Below are 16,589 nucleotides of genomic sequence, written 5' to 3' on the forward strand. Positions count from 1 at the left end.
TTCCCCATGTTGCTCTTTTTCTGTTTCCCTGGGATATCAGAGCACTCACTGTCACTTACAGCAAAATCCAAGTTTCTACCAGTGCTGGTGCCTGATACCAAAATTCTGAATCCCCACGTGTCAAACTTGCTCCTGTTACTTTGCATTTCTGTAGAGGTTGCAGAAGTGATCCTCCATTGAAAGTAAGTAGCTGTCACAGCTCCTGAGAACCAAGCATGAGTGGTTGTTTTTCCCAAACACTTAATATTAAAAAAAAACTTTGTTTCCTACAACCATCCCTATCTTTTCACCCTGTGGTTTTCTTCAGGGGACTTACCACAGTTCATACACACAAACACACACACATGTATACACAGTGAGATTGTAAACTTCAGAAAGGCAAGGGCCAGGCCTATTTTATTCAGTAGTATGTAATTGGTTCTTAGCACAGTACACAACATATCTTAGGCCTTCAATTAATAGCTACTTATTAAAGAATGCCATTTATTAAATGCTAAATGCATTAGCAGCCAAATTTATAGTTTTTAGATTTTTTCCTAAAATAAAGCATCACAAATTCATTTGAAGCTTTATGTGTACATATGCCTCCCTGAATCCAATTCCCTTTACTTCTTGCCCAAGCATAACTATTAGAATAGACTTGACATTTTTTATTCCCATGAATTTCTTCACATCTTTATGATATTTGCATGTACTTACTAGAAAAACATGTTAGATATGTGTCAACTCCCTCCCCTAGAGGCACTGACTGATTTGCCTAGAGACAAAATGGGAGAATGTGAGAAGCTAGACAGACAGTATAGGCTAAAAAACTGAGAAAGCTGAATAGTAGAACAATAGGTGAATAATTAAAATTCATTTTCTAGAGTAATGGGACCCTAGGCATAATTGGAGGCTGTGAAAGGGGTACATCCTAGGAGTGAGTAGGACCAAATGTTCTGAATGAGCTCCGCCCCTACATGGATTAAGGTCATCTCTCCGAACCCCAATGCACTTTTCTGAAAGAATACTAACATAATCCAAACACTCAAATTATATGCAAATTTTTTCACATACAAAACGTTCTTTATTTAATCAAAAAATAAGCAGGTGTTATAAGAGATTAATACGTGTAGTGGAATTTAGAAACAGATGTTAAATAGCTATGATTAATATATTTAAGAAATGAAGTAGCAAAGTGGAAAGGTTCAGCAGTGAGTGAACTCAAAGCTACTGAAAGAATCAAATAGGAATTCTAAAAATGAAAACTACACCAATGGAATTAATGGCCCAGTACATAGATTTAACCGCATGTTAGACACAACTGTAAAGACAATTAGTAAACATGGGGAGAGTCCAGAAAAAAATATGCAGAATGAACTTCAAGGAAACAGATTGAAAATAAAGACTATTTACCAAAATAACTATATGCTGGGGTGTAAAGCAAATCTTAACAAATTTCAAAAGATGATATTTTTTAAGGATGTGTTTTTGATCTTTGTTTAACTAAAGCATGAAAGAGCAACTTAGGAAATCCCCAAATAGTTGGAAGTTAAAAAAAAAATCAACATTAAAATGTAAAATATTTTGACTGGCTAAATATGAAAATACAACATATGAATTTTAAAATGCCTCTAAATGCAATTTCTAAAGAAATTCGTATCTTACATATACGTGGTAGAAAGGAAAACAGGTAAAAAATTAAATACCTTGCATGAGTAGATAGAAAAGGAGGAACATATTGAACTCAAAAAAGTAGAAGGTACAAAATAGGAAGAGCAAAAAATGATAAAATAGAAAACATAGTAATGTAACTACCACCAAAATTAAGATACAAAAAATTGTATTATCCCTAAAGTTTCTTCATGCTCCTGTATAGTCGATCCCTCTCCCCACCCCAAGGTCCTAGCAATTACTATATGTTTTATGTTCCCATATTTTTACCTTTTTAATAATGATTTATAAATGGAAGCATAAGGTATAGAGGTTTTTGAGTTCAGCTTTTTTTTCATTTAGCATAATTCACTCCATGGTCTTTCACGTTGTTACATGTATTGATATTCTGCCTTTTAATGGCTTAGTAGATTACATTTCATGAATCTACTACAGTTTTTTAATTTATTCATCAGCTGAAAGACATTAATTGTAGTTTCCAGTGACATAAACAAGCGAGCAAAATAGAACCAGAGGCATGGAAATAAAGAACAAACCAACTGTAACCAGAGGGGAGAAGGGAGGGGGATAATGGGGGAAACAACAGGAAGGGTCAAGTCAAGGACCCATGGACAAAAACAGCAGGGTGGGGGAGGGACTTGTGGGGAAGGATTCAATGTGGGAAGTGGGGGTTGGGTAGAGCAGGGCAGAGTAATGGGGGAAAAATAGAGACAACTGTAACTGAACAACAATAAAAACAAGTTAAGCAGCATGAACAGCTTTTGGTATAAATATTAGTTTCATTTATATTGGATAAATTCCTAGAGTTGGACTGCTAGTAAATGTCCAATGTCCAAATGTTTCTTATATAACTTTATAAGAAATTACCAAAATGTTTTCCAGTGAGACTGTAACACATTACAGTCTCAGCAGCAATGTTTCAGAATTACAACTCTGCATCCTCACATTCTCTCAGCCCTTGGTATACTAAGGTTTTGCTTTGTTTTTAAGCTTTTCTAGTAGACATGAAGTGGTATCAGATTGTAATTTAAATTTGAAAGTATCTAATAATTAATGTTGAACATATTTTCATGTGCATATTTTCTAATTATCTTCTTTGCTAAAGATCATTCAAATCACTTGCCCAGAGAATAGTTTGTATATCCTTGATACAAGTCCTTTATCATATATGTGTTTTACAAATTGTTTTCTATTAGCCTATTGCTTATTTTCTATTTTTTCAACAGTATTTATTAGAAGCAAATTCTAATTTATTAATAGTTTATTTCATGGCTTGTACTTTTAGGCAATCATTGTCCAATGCAAGGTCGTAAAGACTTTCTATGTTTTGTTTTAGAAGTTTTATAGTTTTAGGTTTTGTGTTTAGGTCTGTGATCCATTTTGAGTAAAAATTTTATATGTTGTAAAGTATGGTTCAAGGTTTATTTGTTTTTTTGCATGTATCTCCAATTACTCTAGTATAGTTTGTTGAAAGAACTATCTTTTCTCCATTGAATTACTATAACATCTTATTCTAAGTTAATTGACCTTGTATTTGGAGATGCACCATCTTAATTACTGTAGTTTCATAGTAATCTATGAAGACAAATGATGTGAATCTTCCAACTTTATAAAACATCACTTTGCTGTTCCAGTTACTTTGCTTTCTCATGGAAATTTTAGAATCAGTTTGTCAATTTCTACAAAAACAAAATCCTGCTGGAATTCTGATGGAGTTTGTGTTGTATCTACAGGGTAGAGCAAAAGGTTTATAGTTGTGAGTACACAAAACAGTTTATTCTTGTAGCATTATTTACTAATTATTATATTATTTTCCATAAAAACAATTACAAACCTACTTTTGCCCCACCTGTGTAAATCAGTTTGAGAGAAACTGGCATTCTAACAATAGTGACCATGCCAATGCAGAAATACAATCTATTTCAACATTTATTTAGGTTTCATTTGATATCTGTCCTTAATATTTTATAGTTTTCTTAATGTAAATCTTGAACATATTTTCTTAGATTTATACCTAATTTTTTTATAGCTTTTAGTACTATTGTAAATAATACTATTATTTTAATTTCAATTTTTAATGGTTCATTGCCAATATATCAAAATACAAGAATTTTTACTTTTGGCTTTGTAGTCTGTGATAATGTTGAACTTATTCAGTACTTTTTGGAGTTTTTAGAGATTTTCTTTGTGGACTATCACATTGTCTGCAAAAGAGTTATTTGTTTCTTTGTTATCTATATGTCTTTTCTTGCCCTTTTGCAGTCTTTTGGATCTCTAGTACAATGTTTAATAGACATAGGGAGAATAAATATTATTGCCATGATCATGTCCTTATATAAGATAATTAAGTATGATATAAACTGTAGGGTTTTTTATTGTTGTTCAACTACAGTTGTCTCCATTTTCCCCTTACCACTCTGCCCCACCCTCCTGCACCTCCCACCTTCAATCCTACCACCCTTTGGCTTTGTCCCTGGGTCCTTTATACATGTTCCTTGATGACCCTTCTCCTCCTTTGCCCCATTTTCCCTTCCTCCCTCCCTCTGGTTACTGTCAGTTTGTTTTTCATTTCAATGTCTCTGGTTATATTTTGCTTGCTTATTTGTTTTGTGGATTAGGTTCCACTTATAGGTGAGATCATATGGTATTTGTCTTTCACTGCCTGGTTTATTTCACGTAACATAAAGCTTTCCAGCTCCATCCATGCTGTTGCAAAGGATAGGAGCTCCTTCTTTCTTTCTGCTGTGTAGTATTCCATTGTGTAAATGTACCACAGTTATTTTTAATGTCAAATTTTTTATTTTTTTATTTTTTAATTGATGTTCAACTATAGTTTTCTCCATTTCCCCCCCACCATTCCACCCCACCCCAGCCATCCCCACCTACCACCCTCAATCCTACCTCCCTTTGGTGTTGTCCTTGTGTACTTTACATATGTTCTTTAACAATCCTTTCCCTTTTCCCCCACATTATCCCCTCCCATTTCCCCTCTGGTTACTGTCAGTTTGTCTTATACCACAGTTTTTTGATCCACTCATTTACTGATCGACGCTTAGGTTTCTTCTAGCACTTGGCTATTGTAAACTGTGCTGCTATGAACATTGGGGTGCATACGTTCTTTTGAACTGGTGTTTCAGGATTCTAAGGGTATAATCTCAGCAGTGGAATTTCCAGGATCAAAAGGTAGCTCCATTTTTAGTTTTTTGAGGAAGTTCCATACTGTTTTCCACAGTGGCTGTATCAGTCTGAGTTCCCAGCAACATTGTACTAGGGTTCCCTTTTCTCCACAACCATGCCAGCACTTGTTGTTTGTTGATTTGTTTATTATGGCCATTCTGACTGGTGTAAAGTGGTATCTCATTGTGGTTTTAATTTGTATTTCTGATGGCTAGTGATGCTGAGCATCTTGTCATATGTCTCTGAGCCCTCTTTATGTCCTCCTTAGAGAAGTATCTGTTGAGGTCCTTTGCCCATTTTTTAATTGGGTTCTTTTTCTTCCTGGAGTGGAGTTGTGTGAGTTCTTTATATATTTTGGAGATCAGAACTTTGTCAAGCTATCATTGGCAAATATATTTTCCCATACAGTTGATTCCCTTTTCATTTTGTTGATGTTTTCTTTAGCCATGCAGAAGCTTTTTATTTTGATGAGATCCCATTTGTTTATTCTTTCTTTATGTCCCTTGCTCTTGGGAACATATTGGTGAAAATATTGTTGCGTGGAATATCTAAGAGTTATCTGCCTATGTTCTCCTCTAGGACTCCTATGGTGTTGCAACTTATATTCAAGTCTTTTATCCATCTTTTTATTTTTAAGATTTTATTTCTTTATTTATTTTAGAGGGAGAAAGAGAGGGAGAGAAACATCAATGTGTGGTTGCCTCCCTCCTGCCCCCTACTGGGGACCTGGCCCACAACCAAGGCATGTGCCATGATTGGGAATCCAACCTATGACCCTTTGATTCACAGGCCAGCACTCAATCCAATGAGCCACACCAGCCAGGGCTAAGTCTTTTATCCATCTTGAGTTTATTTTCTGTATGGTGTAATTTGGTGGTCAAGTTTCTTTCTTTTTTTTTCATGTATCTCTCCAGATCTCCCAACACCATTTGTTGAAGAGGTTATTTTTACTACATTTTATGCTTCTACCCCCTTTGTTGAATATTCACTGACTGTAGAGATTTGGGTTTATTTCTGGGCTCTCCATTCTGTTCATTGATCTATGTGTCTATGCTTATGCCAGTACCAGAGTGTTTTGATTACAATGGCCTTGTAATATAGTTTGATATCAGATATTGTGATCCCTTCTACTTTGTTCTTCTTTCTCAAAATTGCTGTGGCTATTCAGGGTTGTTTATGGTTCCATATAAATTTTTGAAATGTTTGTCCTATATCTGTGAAATATGTCATTCATATCTTAATAGGGATTGCATTGAATCTATAAATTGCTTTGGTTAGTATGGACATTTTGATATTAATTCTTCCAGTCCATGAGCATGGCATATGCTTCCATTATTTGTATCTTCCTTAATTAAACTGTAGGTTTTTATAAATTCTCTTTGTAAGATTAAAAGATTTCCTTTTAGTCCCTAATTTTTAGGGCTTTTTCAAAAAATCATAAATGCATGTTGAAGTTTGTGAAATACCTTTCTGCATCTATTGATCTGGTAAAATTTTTCTCTTTAGTCTCTCAATGTGATAAATGACATGGATTTACTTTGAATGTTGAACCAAAATTACATTTTTGTGATAAAACTTTCTTTGTCATGATGTACTGGGCTGACCAAAAAGTCTTTTATGTTTTCTCCATAAAATAAAAGACATACTTTTTTATTTTCACCAATAACTTTATTGATTTGGGTATTTTGAGTATGTTGGCTATCTCCCGCTATTGGTTTCTAGTGGATAGAGGCCAGGGGTGCTACTAAACATCTTCTGATGCATAAGACTGCCCCATAGCAAAGAATTATTTGACCAAAATGTCAATGATACCAAGAAACTTCGCAAACCACTTTTGACATGCTCAATCAGTCATAGCACCTACTACATACACTGCATGAATCTTTATTTGCATTTCAGTTGCATTTTCACCTTTCTTGAAATAATAAAGCATAATATGCCAAAAATGCTGTGCATCTTCTTCCATCTGCAGTATTAAAATGAATGCACAAAAATTCACCAATTTTGATAAGTTTTTAAAAAATGCATGCTTATATGACAACTTTTACTATATAATGTAGCAAAATTGTCTGAAATGAAGTTAAAGACAACAAAGCACTACTAGAGCCATAATATGGAAAAAACTAAATGAACACTTAGGCCAACCCAATATTATCCTCTTTTATATATTACAGGATTGAATTTGCCATTTAATTTTTCTTTCTGTATTTTTTTTGTATTGGGGAGCTATAAAGTGAATGAATATGTTCACACTTTATTCTTGATTCAAAAAATTTAAATTAATAAATTTATACATTTTATGAGCTTAAACTCTTCTCATTTCACTTACAATTCTGTTGTTGCATATATATTACAAAAAAATTAATGTACTATAAATTGTGTGATATAAGTAGCCATCCACAAATGAAATGTTTGAAATTAATCACTCACCTAAGGTTATTTTTATATCAGAGTAGAATTTATTGTTGAAACTAATTTTATATAATTCAGGTTATATTAATTTTTTGATCATAGAACATTTGAGTGCAAATACTTGATAAAAGTACATCTTCAATTAAGTTTTAAAATATCAACCAACATTATTAGATAAATTGATAGATAACAGGTAGGGATATTTGATGAAATATCTCTTGTGTTTGGTAGAAAATTGGAGTAGAATGTTTCATGCAGTGTCCATGGTCTTTTCTTATTTGAGGTCATATTGAGGTTATATTTCCTTAGGTAACACTTTCTATCCCATTCAAAATTGTATTACTCTTTTTTTATTTTGTACCCCAAAATATAAATGAATCTGAGAGCTGTCTATATATATAGTGTGTGTGTGCGTGTGTGTGTATATATATATGCATGTATTATATAAAGAGTATATATTTGTTAGAAAAGAAAATGCTGTCAGTCTTACATATTGACAATGAAAAGACTTGGTTGTTATATTCACTGGCCTCATATTACAAGGAGCCTTATTATAAGATTAAAACACATATAAGCAGTGTACATACTCAGCAGCAGTAGGAATCTTGTCTTTAGCCGAAGCTTGTTTAATCTAAAACACAGACCTGTCTAGGATCTGTAGTCCTGATTAGTGGTGTACCATTAATAGAGAACGAAAGCACTCAAGCTTGCTTCAAAGAAAATTGCTAACAGATGAGTGTGAGGTGTGGTTTTTGGGAATGTATGGTATCTCCTACTCAGATTCACCTGATATGCCTTCAAAATAGAGACATAGAAGATAGAGCATATAATAAAACTGGAGAGGCTCTTCAGGCACAAACAAACAAACACATTCTAGGGCATCCATTGGGAACTATGGGCCTCATGACGTTGGCATGGATCTGATCTACTGGAGTCTATTACCTGACACCCAATGCATTATATCACCATATTCTAGTGTGGATTTTTTCTCTACCTAGGAAAGTTCATAAAGAGACATCACATAAATAAAAATATTTATGATCTACATAATAACTATAGGGTATATATGTAATGTGAGGTATTTGGGAGGTATTTAGGTACAGTCTTCTTTTTGGCACACTAATACATATGTGGTTTTTTTTTAGGTTTCCTCAAGAACTGAACATGGGGAAAATAAGTGCTGAAATTATGTGGACCCTTTTTGCTCAGGACATGAAATATGCACTGGAAGGTAATTACAAATACCTATTCTTACTAGACCACCCATTTTAGTTAAATAATGATTTCATGTTCTTGGTTTTAAGTGTAAGGAATTAATTAAAACATTTATTGTTTCACATGATATCTCTATTTTTCATTTGGTGACGAGTCCTCATAGTGTTTTCTGCAATGACTGTGCCTGTGTACAGTCGCAACAGCCGTCACAAGAGCTCCCTCTCCTCCGTGTGCTGCCCAGCACTTGTGGACTTATTGATGATAGACATTCTGACAGGTGTGCAGTGGTGTCTCAGTGTGGTTTTATTTTGTGTTTTCCTGACCATTAGTGACACTGAGCATCTTTTCATATGTCTTTTGGCCATCTATGTGTCCTTATTGAAGAAATTTCTATTCACATTTTCTGGCCATTTTTAAGTAAAAAATTTTTGGTAATAAGTTCTGTAAGTTCCTTATATATTTTGGGTGTTTAGCCTTTATTGGATGTATCATCATAAGAAAAAAAATAAAAATACCATTGTGAACAATTTAGTTCTATAATGCATTTCCACATTGTTGGAAGATAAATTTCTCAAAGCATTTAAAAACAATAAGATGTGTCAAATGGTTGAAGTTACAGGATCACAGTGAATATTTCACTTGTAGGACTACTTTATGGTAGTTTACTTTATGGCCTAAAGCAGGCCATATTGAGAGTTTGGATGAGGACTATGAGTCCAGATATTCATCCACATGACTTTGGAAATGGTATCCCAGGCTAGGCAGGTTAAAATCTGTCCGAAGCTTGCACAAGGACAACAGCAAGGCTCTCTACCAGAAACTTTACTTCGAATGAATCCAAATCATATACTGTAAGGCAAAGGAGATACAGCTCTGAATTTAAAAAGCCTATAAATATTCTATGAGCACTCACATATTTACAGTTAAAGATAGAACCATAAACCAGTTTATGGTTTCTGTCCTCTAAGAACTTATAGTCTAGTAGAAAATTGTCTTTGCACTTATTCAGTATATATTGAGCCCCAAGAAGCTAAATTCACATAACTACACTCAGTGTGGAAGATATAACAACAAACAAGAAAGCTGCAGTCCCTGGCCACAAGATTATGGAGAACAGCCACAGGTATGCAGACAGTTGCAATAGGGGGCGAGTAGGGCTGATGGCAAAAGCATGTCTGGAGGAGAGGCACCTGAATCAGACTCGATGCAAGGGGACAAGGCAGCTTTCAAGAGGAACTTCCTCTGAGGAAGTGTTATCTTGACAAAGACCTGAAGTATAAGTAGTAGTGAGTTTGGGGAAGAGATAAGCAAGAAACCTTTCTGTCTTGTCCTAGTAAAGGACAGAGCTTTAGCAATTAAAGTGAATGAAAGGTGAATTTGAAAATAGAGAACTTGGCAGGCCTGACCAGCCAGAAGCAGCAAGGGGTGATCCTGGGGAAGTTGACAGGGACCAATATTGCAGGGCCTTGTGGTCTGTGGTGAAGAATGTGAGTCTCTGCTTAGAGAAATGAGGGACTATAAAGGGACTTCATCAGGGACATGTCTTTTCAGATTGGCAATTTCGGAAAAGCATTTTGACTGCAGTATGGAAAATAGATTAATGGGGTGAGACTGGTTCAGAGTTCGTGCTCCTGTTTGGAACTATTGCAAGGTGGTCTGCTTGTCAGTGTTCATTTTGTCTGAGCAGGACCTATAGCTTTGCTTACATAGTGACATGTATGCAAATACTGGATGTTTTATGTTACCTTTACTTGTAAAAATAGGTATTAATGTAAGTGTAATGTTTATGTTAAGAAATGTAAATCTCAGATATTTAGTATTTGTTTGAAACAATGAAATTAGAAATGCTATACATAAAGAATCTATAACAGATGAGATGCTTATTGATTATAGATTAATAATTTTGTGTAATATAATTTCATCCAAAATACTGAGATTGTGTCTTCAAAACTCTGGTCTAAGATCAATGGTAATTAATAGTTTTGTTACTATCTTAGCTTTTTTGGAGACAAGAATCTCCTCCTTAACAAGAACTTTTTGATTATTTTGACTTTCTAATAGCAGTTTTCATATTTCATTCATATACCATACAATTCACCTACCTGTGCATATTCACACAGATTTTCAGGAAGGCATGTCAGGGAGTAAATTGGATTGCATCTCATGGTTTATGGATCTTCTTTCACAGATGAGAGGGCTTTTGAGTGCAAGGATTATATTTGTCATCTTTGTATTCATTGACTCTTAGTAGAAACTCAGTATGTGCTTGTTTATATGAATCAAATTACAAATGTGACAAGCCAATACAAAGAACCTCGGAGACAAGGCCTGAACACTTGTCATGCTCAAACGTAAGATGCGTAGTATTGCAGGTTGGGAGGCAGCAAGAGATCTGACTCGGGGAAAACCCACTTTCAGAAAGCTTTGTCACTGTAAGGTGCACAGCCTTGAACACAGAATGCATAACCTCTCCAAACTTTGGTTTTCTTTCCTATAAAAAAGTGCTAAAGTTCCCAGGTTGGTGTGAGCATCACCTGACACATTTACTGCACTTTGCAAATTCTAAAGCACTATGCTAAATGGAAGGAGAACATTTTTATTGTTAAGTAAGGGAAGAACATTCTGTCAGTTTCAAAACAGTCTCCTTTCCGGGTCATTTAAAGTTTAACCCCCTAGGAGACTGTTCACAAATTCATGTGAATCTGTTCACTACTTCTCCCTCCTTCTCTTTCACCATTTCAATCTAATAGTTGGCTTCAGTAAATGTACTGTACCCTTTTTAAAAATGTGGCATGAATAATTATTAAAGAAAATGAAGACTGAGAGTACCTCACAGAGTGGAGGGCATATACTTAAAAACACTTCTCTGGCAGGCTCTTTTGCACATTAATAGTGATTTTTTTACTCTCTGTTTGTTTTTTAGCATGTTCTTAAAATTACTGGATGGTGGAGTAGGGCTTCAGCCCTAAGCCCTACTGACCTGATCTATTGACCTGGAAAGACCCTGTGTTTTTACATAGTTTGAGCTACAAAGTTCATTTTGTTATTAAAGTGTCTGATGAAGTCAAGTCAATGGACAACAGCCAGATAGGATTTATGGACTTGCAGATGTGTGATGCAGCTCTTTGCTTTATTTCATAAACTCAACAGCTGCTACAACAGAAATAATCTAATTTGAAGAATGAAACACCATTTCCCCAACTTCACTGTCTGTATGAGACAGCTTGTTTTGTTTACACTTTTCCCATGAATCACCTTGCAAGTTTAATAAACAGTAATTGATCTGAACACTATGGTTAAAACTTCTTGAATGAAACCAGAATAAATCATTTTACAGATTTTTTTAAAGATGTACACTGTATGGAAAGGGGGAATATAAAAATTTTTAAAAGGCCCACACAAAATGTTTTATAGTGAAATAAAGTTGGTTTTCCAGAATTTTTTTTTTGAAAAATTTATTCTCAGGACTTCATTGTCTGCTCTGGCAGGTACAAACATGGGCCTCCTGTAATTTAGAGTTAGGTTTAAGTTCAGACTCTAATGATTTCCATTTACATTTTAGCTATGATTTTGGAGAATTTATGAAATAATCAATAAGCCTCAATGTCAACATTAGCAAAAGAGGTGCAAAAATACCTACTCTACACCGTTATTTTAGGGAGAAAGACACAGACAGACAGATATAAGGGTGAGAGTAGATAGTTTCCTAGCACACAATAGCTAGTATTTGTTGAGCCTTTATTACAGCAATTTTGAGGATTATAATTTAGTAAACAAGAACTTGGAGGCAACTTACAATACCATCAAGATGTCTAGATGCCTATAAGTGACCAAAATGTTTAATTGTCAATTCCAGTTGACTGCAGGTATTATATTTGTCACCTTGGCATCCACAGAACTTCATTGCCTGACAATTCTTAAATCAGGCCATTCCTGTTCGGGGTGCTCCTTGTGTAACATACAACTGTCTTCACAGTCTTTATTAGGAGCAAACCTTGCTAGGCCTCAAGATTGCAGCCAGATGATGAATTGGACCCACAAAGATTCAGATGGTTTCTAATTAATAATTATGTAAAAGAGTGCTTGAGAATCCTTAAAACACTGATTTTTAATTTGGGGTTTGTGGTACAGTTTCAAGTCATGTTCTGAAATTGCATCTACCTTCAGGGGTAGCTGTGATGGGAGAGGGGTGTTTGAGTCATTTTCCAAGTTTTCAGATACATTTTGAAGAGATAAACAAAAGTCACATAAAAATCATTTTGCTTAAGTAACTTAGGCAGAGATAGAATTAATTATAATATGTAAAACCCAATCATATTAAACCTGGTATCAGTAAAGTCTCCCAGGTCAGTGCGCCTGAAACTTCAGTGGGTGCACTGGTCACCCGGGAATCTCCTTAGAAGGCAGATTCTGAATGAGTACATCTGTGTGTGTCTGTGTACAGGGGGATGATTGTCTTCATGTCTGTGGAACTATGAAATAATGCTCAGGCAGCTGGTTGGCATACTACACACTAAGTAGCAGCAAGGCTTTAACACTGTTGTTAAAGCAATGTATTAGTTCTGGACATTCTATCTTTTTATCACAAATTGCCATCTGTTGCTTAGTGATGTTGGACCTCACCGGTATGTGAAGATTCTCAGACTGCCTGTAATATTCCCTCGTCTCATCATCCCAATAAGCATGACTGTTGCCATTAACGTTGCCCTCACAGTTTTTATGCACTACCTTCTCTTGACTTACAAATTTGAATATTTACATATCAAATACCTTCAGAAAGTTCTTACTCTCCTCATACGTATTTTTTAGGCACTTGTTTCAAAGCAGTGTGCTCTCTTTCTATTGTCCTTCACCCAGACAGGTCTCAGGCCACCCTGTGCATTTAAGATCATTGCCCTTGACTTGTAGCCCCAAAGACAATGGGAACACAAAGTCATGATCACATCTCTCCTGATCTTGCTGACTGCCTTGGCTGTGCCAAAAGACCTGACTTTTTGTCCCCTGAGTTTCTCCAGCCTCACTTAGCATACTCTCATACTTAACATCTTTCTGGCCTACTTCATATTTGCTCCACCTCACACCTCTCATCTTTTTGGTCTACCTATCAGTGATTTTTCTGCTGACTTAAGTCTACCCTCATAAACTACTGGTTGTCATTTATCTAGATCCTCATAATTTGGTAGAAAAGATCAGATTCTGATTAGTATCTATAATGAGTAAAAGCTCCCTGGGAACAATGAATTTCTTTTCTACTGTTTCTTACTTTCAATCTTTTTTCATTTTATCAGGATGATAGATACTAAAATTACACCTCTGTTCACTTCAGAGACGGTGGATGGAGCAGAGATTCATAGCACTGTGTTGTGGACCTGTCTGGCCTCCTTTTCTTACAGCAGCATTTCTCAACCTGCTCATGTTTCTCCCCTGCTTCAACACACTTCAGAGGTACAGAGACTCCCATGAGTAACAAGGATGTTGGTGTTTCTTAACCAAGAGAGAGGGCAGATGGCTTTCCCTTATCCTGTTGAGAATCATCAGCATTACTCTAGTCCAAAAACAAAATACTGTTGAAAGACTCAAAGAAATAACACACTTATATATGAAATATTAGCTTTAATGAATAATGTCTTATACCTGAAAAAAATACTATTTTGTATGTTACATGATTAATAATCAAGTCATTTTCCTAGTCTTAAGGTTATTTGCTAAGATTTAGGTATTTTTGCCTTTACTATTAGAATACCACGGAAATAGTTAAACATGACTTCAGTAAACTTCCACATCCCTGATATTATAAAATAGCATCATAATCAATTCAATGGCCTAAGCTAAAAGTTAAGAAGTCATGGTTGACTTCTTTCTCTCTTCAGCATCCAATTAGCAAACCTGTACTATAAGATCTGTATCTGAAACTTTTCGAAATAATTTTCTTCCTATGTTTCTTATGGTTGTCCTTGGTCAGACATGTCCCCTTTCCTCTTCCATCTTCAGTGACATAGTTCTTTCTTTGGCAATGTCTCCCTGACCACTGAATGGAGTCCCAACTTCTTAGCATAGCCTGGACTAGGACCCTACTCTCCTTTCTGTACCTCATTTTAGTGCTAATACTGTTCCCATACAAATACAATATGCCCTAGCTACACCCAGCTATTTAACATTTCCCTGAAATCCTTACATAAGTTTCTGCCTCAGGAAATTGTGCATTATCCCCTCCACCCCACCCAAACTTTTCCTTACTTGTCATTCCTAGCAAAGACATGTGTTCTTCAGAGTCCAATTCAAATGTAACTTATTTGTTAAGTTTCTCCTTAGATTTTCAAAGAGAGAAATGAGTATTTCTTCCCTATTCTCCCATAATATTTCCTATTTTAATGTTTTTTAGTATTGTACTTCATAAATAAAAATGTATTTCTCACAATACCTTATCTTTGTATGAATCTCCTTACTCTCTTCCCTTTCTCCAACACTTAAAAAGAAATTGTTATAAAGCAATGATTGTCTGCATGAATATAAGCTTATATATACAAATAAGAAAAAGTGTAAATATAGGTTCCATTCCAAAATTCTAATTTCCAGTCACAATTCAACAGAAGCACAGCAAACTGAGGCAATCATTCATACAAAAGAGAAAATTAGTCTAGGTATGTAGTTTTAACAATTATGTTGTGATTGTAGCAGCTCTAAGACGTGTTTAATAATCATGCATGTGAAAAAACCTAAGCACCTTTTATTCATTAGCAGAAACGTGTGTGTGTGTATTGCTGGGATGCTATAACAAAGGACGGTAGGTTGACAATGATGTGCTAGCCATATACTTCCTTGGGAAACTGTGCAACAGCTTTTCCAGGCATACCCTGTTCATCAGCCCTTACCTTCTTTTTTGTAAAATTCCATTAATTATTATTAACATATCTTTACACAAAATTCCAAGTCTAGATCAATGGGCAACAAAAGAAAACAAAACTAAAACCAATGGTTACTAATTCTTAATGCTTATTACTGCCAGAAAAGTAGTTCTATGCATTTAAATGTTTAGTGGCAGGGTCACATGGATCAACCCACAAACTGAAATATGATCTCTGGATTAATATATCAATTTAGATGAGACTGTTTATTTGAGAAATTGTGTGTTATATTAGCTCTCCATCCCCACACATAAAGGCAAGAACAAAATGTATTTACTGGTACTTCTTAAGTTTTCCTGATTCACTAAGCCCATGGTTCTCAAAATGTGCTTCCCAGACCAGTGGCATCAGATCATCTGTGAAGGTGTTAGAAATGGAAATACTTGGGTCTCACCCCAAAACTAATGACTCAGATTGGAGCCCAGCAACCCTTTTTAACATGACCTCCAGGTGATTCTGATGCATGCTGAAGTGTGAGAACTACTAATCTGGAGACTATGTAATCAGAATAGCGCCTTCTTCCATTGTTGTTTGGGACATACAATGATTTTTAAAGACATTTAAGTGTCAGCAATATGTCCCTTTACAATGAAAGTTAAAGTGGAGGAGCTGGTATGGATGCATTAACCATGTAAGAACAACCCAGGAAAGGAATAAAATCATGAAAGAAAAATGAGTTAAGGATGCAAATCAATCATGACTATCAATTTTTTAAAAAATTAAGAGGATAAGCAAAGAAGTAAAATAATAATACAGAAAAAGAAGAGGAATTAAAAATAATTCTCAAGGAAAAATAGAGAGGAAGGGAATGAACTAGGCTAAGTGTATTAACATGAAACTCAATGGGAGAAAAATGACAAGAAAGATGTTAATGGCCCAGCCAGGCAGGCATTGCCAGCCTTATATTATAAAAAGTTCACGGAGTACTCACTAACACAGAGGAAAATAAACCTCCATTCCAAAAGAAAGAAAAAATTGCTTATTTTGTTTAATCTTTTATTTAAAAGAAAAATAGAATCACATACTGCATTTATGTCAAGCCATTTTTCATTTTTTGCCTTGGAGTCAAATTCCAACAGGGGCATATAAATTTCCTCTAATGTTCACATCTTTCATTGTCTTTATTATTTTCAATAGAACAAAAGCCAATGCATTTTGAAACAGTTAATGTTTTTTTTGTATCATGGTGTTACAGAAACCAAATATTATAGTAGTTGGGTAATTAGC

The 16,589-nt window shown here is 35.0% G+C and overlaps 1 protein-coding gene across 1 annotated transcript in view; it reads left to right on the forward strand.

Moving 5' to 3' along the window:
• The window catches only part of UNC13C (unc-13 homolog C), a 469,738-nt gene that overhangs the window by 305,960 nt on the left and 147,189 nt on the right, over positions 1–16,589 (forward strand). Inside the window, 1 exon segment of the mRNA XM_028506783.2 lies at positions 8,388–8,473. Within this exon segment, the coding sequence (XP_028362584.1) occupies positions 8,388–8,473 (86 nt within the window).

Source organism: Phyllostomus discolor, chromosome 1 (genome assembly GCF_004126475.2).
Source record: "Phyllostomus discolor isolate MPI-MPIP mPhyDis1 chromosome 1, mPhyDis1.pri.v3, whole genome shotgun sequence".
NCBI classification, from domain to species: domain Eukaryota; kingdom Metazoa; phylum Chordata; class Mammalia; order Chiroptera; family Phyllostomidae; genus Phyllostomus; species Phyllostomus discolor.